This window comes from Nicotiana tabacum, chromosome 8 (assembly GCF_000715075.1).
Source record: "Nicotiana tabacum cultivar K326 chromosome 8, ASM71507v2, whole genome shotgun sequence".
Classification (NCBI taxonomy): domain Eukaryota; kingdom Viridiplantae; phylum Streptophyta; class Magnoliopsida; order Solanales; family Solanaceae; genus Nicotiana; species Nicotiana tabacum.
In genome coordinates this window covers 45392721-45402148 of record NC_134087.1, presented here as the reverse complement: position 1 = coordinate 45402148, position 9428 = coordinate 45392721, and the positions used below count along the sequence as shown (strand labels likewise).

The following is a 9428-nucleotide window of genomic DNA, read 5'->3' as shown; positions in this document are numbered from 1 at the left end:
ATATTGATTTGCTTGTTATTGTCCCTTTTCTTTTTTCTTCGTGAGTCGAGAACCTACCGGAAATAACCTTTCTGCCTTTAGGGGTAAAGTCTACGTACACTCTAATCTTTCTAGACTTGTGAGACTACACTGAGTTTGTTGTTATTATTAATTGAACGTGTTATGTATATCTTAGATTCGCCACTCGCTATGACTTGTATGAGTGACATTTGGCTCAATTTTAGTGGTAATGAACACATAACATATATTTTTACATGCACTTGTATCATATATTAGTAATTAATTAATTTATTTATTAATTATAATAAATTAGTAGTATGATTTAAAGTAAATACTATCAAGTCCAACTAAATTTTGATCTTGTTAGATTAATTTTCATTGTCTCTTTTTCTCGCCCTTTCTCCAATCTTTATGTAAAATATGAAAAGAAACTTTTCTCAAGCCCACCCCACTGTCATCCTAATTCCTTACAAGTACCCATCATTTCTCTCACCCCCTCCACTTCCTCAAAGCCTAAACCCCCATCTCTCTCTCTCTCTTTCTCCAATAAATTCTCTCCCTCATATTGCCACTCTTTTTTCTCTGGAGAAAGAAAAAAAAAACAAAGCGTTACTACTGAAAAGTATTTCAAACTGGCGATCGACAACCAAGATATCACAATCCGTGAAATCAAGCCTAAGAACAGGCGTATCATGGTAAATTTCAAGAAATCATCTATCATTTTGGCTTCTGTTATATAGTGAAATTTCTTTTCTTTTGCTGACTCTTTCTTTTTCCTGGGTATAGGGACCTGATGAAGATGACAATAGGTGGCCTCTTTGGTTGAAGCCATTACTAAGTGAACGATTCTTTGGTCAATGCAAATTACACGCTGATTCCCATAAAAGTGAATGTAATATGTACTGTCTTGACTGTATTAATGGCCCTCTTTGCTCTCTCTGTTTAGCCCATCACAAAGACCATCGTGTTATTCAGGTTCGCCATTTTTCATCTAATGGAATCACAAAATTGCTCTGTTTTTGGCTTCTTCATTTTTTTAAACAGAGTTTCTTTTGGTGAAACAGATAAGGAGGTCATCGTACCATGATGTGATAAGGGTTAATGAAATTCAGAAATATTTGGACATTTCTTCAGTTCAGACATACGTTATCAACAGTGCTAAAGTTGTGTTCTTGAATGAAAGGCCACAGCCTAGGCCAGGCAAAGGGGTGACTAATACATGTGAAGTCTGTGAAAGAAGTCTTCTTGATTCCTTCAAATTCTGCTCTCTCGGTTGCAAGGTACAAAAATTTCCTAGTCCTTCTTGATTTTCCCATTAATTCTCTGTTCTCTTTCCTTATCAAAATATTTTCTTGCATTTAATTTGACTTTTATTGTCATTGAATTGAGGGCACCCATAAAATTCTTGATTGTGTACATTTCAATGTATTAGCTCAATGGTCATTTTTGCTGTGTGTCACCTCACTGGTCGATTGATTGGAAATATTTAGCATTTTCAAAGTATATCTCGGGAAATTAAAGAAAGTTGGATTTTTTGAGATTGGCAATTGATTATTGTTGCATTTATTGTATTTCCCAATAGGAGTAAAAAGTACTCATTAGATTTTAGTCTTGATTGTTCAAGGAGATTTCTAAACTAAATTGATTTACAGATTGTTGGGACCTCAAGTAATTACGTGAAGAAGCCAAAGAATTCGCCGGAGAAGAGGAGGACGCCGGCGACGGCATCGGAATCTGAAGAGTCTTACAGTAGTAGCAGCAGCAGCCATGGCCGGAGAAACAAGATTCAAAGTTTCACTCCGTCAACGCCACCTCCAACTTCTGCTAATTACAGAATGGCCAAACGCAGAAAGGGAATTCCTCATCGATCCCCAATGGGAGGACTATACATAGATTAGTATTTGCATCGCAGTCCTTCAATTTACATCTAAAATGCATATTGTCTATACTAATACAGCCTAGTTATCATAATAATGCAGCTCCTCAAAAACCCACCAAACACTAGTGCTTTCTCCAAAATGGCCAGTGTTTGTGAGCTCTTTCATCCATAAGAGATGTATTGTATAAATTGGAGGGGTGGAAGTTGAAATAAGAAAATATGAAAGGACTAATATAGTAAAGTTAGAAAGTGGGCTTAGAAAATAAGCTACTACTACTATAGTTTGATGAACTATTAGATAGACTGGCTTTTTAGTTGTTTATACCTAAGTTTTGATTGTCTCTTTCAGCCTGTGTAATCTAAAATGTAAATATATTGTAAATGGTTGGAATACTTAACAAAGTGTCGACATCTGGAATGAAGCTTTAGCATTATAATAGTCCCATTATAATGAAGCTTAACAAAGTGTCGACATCTGGAATGAAGCTTTAGCATTATAATACTTTTGTATAACTGATGACACTCTTCTATCTTTAAATTTTGTACTATTAATCATTTCTTTTTGTTCGTAATGGCATACTTTTTTATATGAATTGACATGACCGGCCGAAAACCACGCAATGTTAAAGAGTATTTTTGATATATTACATGCGTATATAGCATATCCGTAGTTTTCATTATCCTATTAAACTCCACATTTAATCAAATGCATCTAAAATGAAATAAAGTGACTCTCTTTTATGCTTATTTTAATTAGCTTGATGAAGGAGGTTTTCAAGATAAGCGGGAACATCCGTTTGAGCGCACTAAATACCAAGGGATCGTTTGGAAAATAAGTTGTTTCATAATTAATTATTTTAGAATTAATTACCTTACTTTTCTATGAAATAAAAATATTATAGTCCCAAAATTAATATCAAAATAACTAATTTTGAGATTAGTTATATCATAATTTTATTCTAATCAAATATAAAATAAATTAATATTATATTTATCAAGGTTAATTATTCCTTATCCATGGTATAAAACGAGCACTACCTCCATCTTAATAAGAAGGGATAAGTAACGACATCCCAAACCCAAAGTGGGGTCCAGCATAGGCAATTGGGTGGAAATGGTGGCGGCATCAAATAGTGCACGTGTCAGACGTTGGTTAGTGAAGAAAGTAAGTTGTCTTGGTTCGTGGAATCTAAAAATTAGGTCAGCCGCCCTTGCTGATATAAATAGGGTTTTCTTGGTGGAGGAGTTTTCATTTACTAGTATTAGTGGAGTTGGGATATATTTATGATTGTTGGATTGGACGGACATAGTCGCACATTGGGAAAGTTAGTTTTTCTGCATTTAGTTCTGTGCTTCTTCTTTATATTCATTCCCAACTTCGTCGTTTTGTGCAGATAGTAACAGATTTTATTTATAGCAACAATTGAGAAGCTAGTGACAATCCATGTCTCTTGCCGTTTTACATACACAAGTCTTTTCTTTGAGTCTTTGATTGATGAAAAGGAGATGAAAGTGCATTGTGGACCCGACGGCCTTTCTCATTCTTCAAATCAATACCTTCGTTTACTTTTATTTGGCATATATATTAAAAATAAATTTTTACTTTTATTTATTATTTTACGTATATTAAGAAAAAACAAATTCTTTTTTATATTATATTTATAGTATTTATTATTCATTTTAAATTATTTTCTCACATTTAATAAAATATGTATTAATTAACATGAGTATCATGATAAATTATACACTTCATTTATTATTTCTTAAGAGACGTAAAAAGTCAAAATGTGCTAAGTAAAACTGAACGGAGGGAGTATAATATTCACCTCGAAACGAGGCATTAGTTAATTTTTCCCAGTCTCATCTTTACTCTTCCAAGAAGATATGTATCAGTATCTCATTTCAAATAAGTGGTCACTAAGAATACTTTAATCAAATAAATATAAGACCAATGCTATCTTTTTTAATTTCTTGGTTCTCACGATTAAATCTGAATTTATACCGTGAAGTCATTGCAAGTAAAGCTCTTTCTAAACAAGGGCGATTTTAACTCTTGTTGGTATGATCAATGCTATCAAATAATTTTTAATAGATATTACTAAATCTTAAAAGGTATATAAAAAAAATTGGAGAGGTATGGTTGATGAACACTTAGCCACGTGAATTCTTGAGTTCTCTTCTGGGAGGAAGTAACAGATTAAAAGAAAGGATGACTTATCGTCTAATTAATATTGTTTGACTTCTATACAAAAAAAGGTACAAGAGAAATTCATATTATTAGATCATGTAAATTTTTTGTACTATATATCCCATATTAAACGTAAATCTTAAAAGTATCATTATGGGGTACATTTTTTCTCTTATCAAATCATTTACGTAACCAAAAAGGTTCATTTTCTTATAAAATATTATTTCTTCCGTCTCAATTTATGTTGCATTATTTGATTAAATATGAAGTTTAAGAAAGAATAAAAGATTTTTGAAACTTATTATCTAAAATAAGCCGTAAAATTTTTTGCTATAAAATAAAAAGTTTAAAGTTAAATTTTTTTTAAATAATATTCTTTTTAAAATATTTAAAGAGAAAAAGTATGATGCATAAGGGAGAGAATAGTAATTAAGAAGCCGTATAGTAGGGCATGAACATTATTGCATCCTTTTTGTTTAACCGTGTGAAGGGCGGGCAAAGGCATATTCTTGACTTTGACTTGCTTTATGTGAGCTTCTAGATTATTTGACTTTCGACTGCCAATTTCCCTGCTCGTAGACCCTTGACTTTTGTTTCCTCTCAGCTTACTCGTTTTCGCTTTTCCGATCTTAAGTACAAAAGTAAAGAAGAAATTATGATCAATATTTGAATACATCTCCTGATTTATGGGCTTCTTAGTTCATTTAAATGATACAATTAAACGAAAAAGAGGCTACATGAATCCACTTATGCGTCGAAGTAATGAGGGCATGCTTTGTGCTAATAAGGTTTATTATGTACAGCAGAGGCGGACCCATATGTATGGGTGAGAGGTCACCGGATCACGTAAACTTCGGTCGAAATCTTATACTCCCTCTGTTCCAGTTTAGGTTTATGTGAACCTATTTCGTTTTTCGTCTGTTCAAAAAGAATATTTACAATATTGGGCCTACATAGTTTAGTCAGACATAAGCTGACTCAATTGTATACCCGGCCCAATTCTTTACTATTTTCATTTTCATTCATTTTATTATCATTGTAATAAGACATAAAAGAGAACTTTCAGGAAATAAGAAGTACCAAGATATTTTCTCTCTTCTCTTTCTCTCTTCTCTCTCCTCGTTACTGTTAGGGTTCATCCCTTTTCATTTCTTCCAGAAAATGTGAGGTAATATCTTACATTAACATGGTATCAGAGCCTAAAATCAATCGATTTGGGCTCCGCTCTTCTCATCGATGGTAGTTTTATCGGATTCCACCGAAGACTTTGTTCCGTCAAATTTTGGTATTTTCATTTATGCTGGGTATTCGCTGATTTCTGGGTTTTTTCAGTGTCTGTTTGCGATTTCTGCGGTGTTTCTTCAACGTGTTTGGGTTAATATACACTAGTGGTCGTGTTTTGCTCGATCGACGATCAGTTGTATATTGTTGCTGGTTTCCTCAATAAATTTCAAGGCTTTTGCTCCTTTAGGCCGCAAAGGAGGACGGTAACCCTTCTTATCACAGTAATATTGATCGAATTTTGTTCTACTTAGGATTTATCTGTAAACTTTACAATTCTAGGGTTTTCAGTATGGGTAGTCCTGAAGTAAGTTTGTCTTCTACGATTGGGGGTTTTGATGAATTCATTATCCCTATCTCTCATCCCTTTTATGTACATCCCTCGGATAGTCCGAGCACTCATCTGGTGTCTCCCCTCTTTGATGGAACTGGTTTTGTCAATTGGCGTAAAAACATGTTGACTGCACTTTCTGCCAAAAATAAGCTAGGTCTCATTACTAGTAGAATATCCAAACCACAATTTGATTCACCTTACTATCAATTTTGGGAAAGATGCAATGACCATGTCATTGCATGGATAACTAATTCATTGTCTAGGGACATAGCTAATAGTGTCATGGGTTTTGATACTGCTAAGGACATCTGTACTGATATAGATGAAAGATTTGGTTCTTCCAATGGTTCCAAATACATCCAGATCCAAAGGGAACTTAGTGCAGCCTCCCAAGAATCCTTAGATATTGCAACTTACTTTACTAAATTGAGAGGTCTTTGGGATGAACTTACCACTGCTTATGTTGGACCTGTGTGTTCTTATGGTGCTTTACCTGAGTTCATTGAGGAGCACAAGATATATCAGTTCCTTAGTGGTTTAAATAAATCTTACTCCACCTGTAAAACCAATATTCTGATGATATCATCCCTTCCTTCCTTGAGTAAAGCATACTCTATGCTTCAACATGATGAAAAACAGAAAGAGACTTCTGCTCCCATTCCAGTTTTTCAAATGATTTTGTCTCCTTTACTGTTGCAACTGGTCCTATCAACAACCATAAAGGTTACAATCAGAGGGTTCAATTTGAGTTAAAGAAACTTTCTGGTCCTTCTCCTAATGTATTATGCAAATACTGAAAGAAACCTGGACACACCATTGATAAATGCTACCGGCTACATGGTTTTCTATCATATTTCAAGTTTACAAAGAGTAGGAGATTTGCAGCCTGTGTTCATTCTGAAAGTCCTGGTACAAGTTCCAGTTTTCTCAATCCTAGTCCTTCTAAAGTTTACCAAGGAACAATACCAACATCTTATGATCCTGCTTCAGAATGTCAACATTGTTACTCCTACTTCCCATCTTGACATCATTGCTGCTGACGACACTGGATTTGCCAACTTTGCAGGTGCGTACAACCACCCTGAGGTCCATTCTGCTGCATTTCATGCATCTATAGTGTCAAATTTAGGTAGAAATCCTTGGATCATTGACTCTGGTGCTATAAACCATATGACACCCCACAAACATCTCCTTCACAATCTCAAACCTTTAACCTCACCTTTCCTAATAACCTTACCTAATGGATATAAGGTAAAAGTCATATCTACTGGATCCTTAATTCTCAGTCCTGATATAACATTACACAATGTCCTCTTAGTTCCATCTTTTCACTTCAATTTGATTTCTGTGCACAAATTACTTCTACAGTTCACATGCATTACAGCTTTCACTATTTACAATTGTATTTTACAAGGCCTTTCTCTGAGGAGGCCTCTGGTAATTGGTAAGGCTGCAAATGGACTGTATTTTCTGCATTCAGCTGGTAGATCCTCTCCTGTTTCTATTTCCAAGTTTGTTCCGGTTTCAAATTCTATTGTTTGTAATGTACCTAGTCAGGTTCCTTGTTCTACTTCTCATTCTGTACTCTCTAGTTCACATTGTAATTCTTCTGTTGTTGCTAATAAAAATGATGTATTTTGGTATCAAAGATTAGGTCATATTCCTTTTGCAAGAATGAAGTTTATCCCTTATTTATTAGATAAGATTTCACCTAAGCAACCATTTCTATGTAATGTATGCCTTATGGCTAGACAACAGAGGTTACCTTTCCCTGCTAGCTCTATCCATTCTACTATACCTTTTCAACTTGTCCATATTGATATTTGGGGTCCTTACAACACCTAAACATACAATGGCTTTAGGTATTTTCTGACTTTAGTTGATGACTTCACTAGAGTCACATGGATTCATCTTATGTCTTGTAAGAGTAATTCCCTTTCCATTCTTAAAGCTTTCCTTCAGATGGTCAAAATCCAATTTCAGTCCTTTATTCAATGTTTTAGATCTGACAATGCCTATGAACTAGGTAGTAGTGCTGAAGCTCAGCAATTCTTTACTGCTAATGGGATTCATCACGAAACAACCTTTCCTCACACTCCCCAACAGAATGGTATCGTTGCAAGAAAACACAAACATATGTTAGAAGTCTCCATAGCACTTTTATTCCAATCAAAACTTCCCCTTAAGTATTGGGGTGAGTGTGTTCTCACTGCCACTTACCTCATTAATAGAATTCCTTCTCCTGTTCTTCTAAATGTCTCCCCTTTTGAAAAATGCATAGTTATGCCCCACTTATGATCATCTAAGATCTTTTGGTTGCCTTTGCCATATTGTCAGTCCCAAGCCTGGCAGAGATAAGTTTCAACCCAGGTCCATTTTTGCTGTTTTTCTGGGTTATCCTTGTGGGAAGAAGGGATACAAATTGCTGAATTTATCTTCCCACTCTATTTTCTTTTCTAGGGATGTTGTGTTCCATGAGCATATCTTCCCCTTTCCATCTTCCTCTTCTTTTGATCATTCTCCTCCCCCCATATTTGTTTATGTCCCCTCTACACATTCTGTTGCTCCTGTCCCACCCTCTTCCTCCCCTGTCCCTTCTCCTTCCCCTTCCACTCTTCCTCATGTTCTTCCTCCTACTTTCATCTTTTCCTCTTCTTCTTCTACCTCTCATTCTTCCACTTCTATACTTACTGTACCTGCTCCTGAACTTAGAATATCTTATAGAAATGTTAATGTCTGCAATTCAATGATACCTTTCTCCCTTTCTCCTCCTGTGTCATCTAAGGTTCCTACAATTGGCCTGCATATGCATGAGCCCCAATTTTACCAATAGGATGCTACTAATCCTGCCTGGAAAGAGGCCATGCTAAAGGAATTTGATGCTCTTGCTGCAAATCAGACTTGGGACATTGTCTTTCTTCCTCCACATAAGAAGGTTATCCCTTGTAAGTGGGTCTATAAGATCAAACAAAGGTTAGATGGTACCATTGAGAGGTACATGGACAGATTAGTAATCTGAGGGGATACCCAAAGAGAAGGGGTTGACTACACTGAGACATTTTTCCAGTTGTTAAGATCACCACTATTAGATGCCTCCTTACTTTGGCTGTCGAAAGGTGTTGGACTGTTTTCCAGCTGGATGTTAATAATGCCTTTTTGCATGGTAACCTACATATGGAGGTTTACATGAGGCTTCCCCTTGGTTTGGTGATCTCTGCTCTATCTTCCCTTTCTTCTCCTTTGGTTTGCAGACTCAAGAAGTCTCTTTATGGCCTCAAGCAAACATCTAGGCAGTGGTTTTCAAAGTTGTCTGATTCTTTGCTATCCAGAGGCTACACTTCCAGCAAAAATGACTGCTCTTTATTTACAAAGGCTTCTAGTGCTTCTCTTATTATGGTTGCCATTTATGTGGATGGCATCCTCTTAGCTGTAGATGATCTTATTGAATTGAATTCTCTGAAGGCTTTCTTGGATAACCAATTCAAGATTAAGGATTTAGGTGTTGACCATTATTTCTTGGGTTTGGAAATCACTTCACATCCACAGGGGTACCTCATGAGCCAACATAAGTACACTTCTGACCTCTTGGCTGAATTTCATTGTGGCAACTTCACCCCTGTTTCTACTCCCTTGGATTCCACTGTTAAACTTGTTACTGATATTGTAGACCCTCTTTCTGATCCTACCAAATTCAGGAGATAGGTAGGCAAACTCAATTTCCTACAATATACCAGACCCGACATATC

The 9428-nt window shown here is 35.6% G+C and overlaps 2 protein-coding genes across 2 annotated transcripts; both read left to right on the top strand.

Annotated features, from left to right (window-relative positions):
* The first annotated feature begins 455 nt into the window (after nt 1-455).
* On the top strand, nt 456-2373 carry LOC107799270 (protein RGF1 INDUCIBLE TRANSCRIPTION FACTOR 1). Its single transcript, XM_016622362.2, has 4 exons — nt 456-695; nt 787-975; nt 1065-1280; nt 1653-2373. The coding sequence occupies exons 1-4, from the start codon at nt 693-695 to the stop codon at nt 1896-1898; spliced, it is 654 nt and encodes a 217-aa protein (XP_016477848.1). The 5' UTR covers nt 456-692; the 3' UTR covers nt 1899-2373.
* A 3267-nt stretch (nt 2374-5640) lies between these two features.
* LOC142163075 (uncharacterized) lies at nt 5641-6435 on the top strand. The gene has a single exon (XM_075220328.1). It carries the CDS (start codon nt 5641-5643, stop codon nt 6433-6435), a length of 795 nt encoding a protein of 264 aa, XP_075076429.1.
* The last annotated feature ends 2993 nt before the right edge of the window (nt 6436-9428 follow it).

What these genes read in the sequence shown, in the direction of transcription:
- LOC107799270 (XM_016622362.2), top strand. An exon ending in AAGACCATCGTGTTATTCAG is followed by an intron (nt 976 to 1,064) that starts GTTCGCCATTTT and finishes TTGGTGAAACAG; the next exon opens with ATAAGGAGGTCATCGTACCA. An exon ending in TCTGCTCTCTCGGTTGCAAG is followed by an intron (nt 1,281 to 1,652) that starts GTACAAAAATTT and finishes ATTGATTTACAG; the next exon opens with ATTGTTGGGACCTCAAGTAA.
- LOC142163075 (XM_075220328.1), top strand. Translation starts at nt 5,641, where the DNA reads ATGGGTAGTCCTGAAGTAAGTTTGTCTTCTACGATTGGGGGTTTTGAT.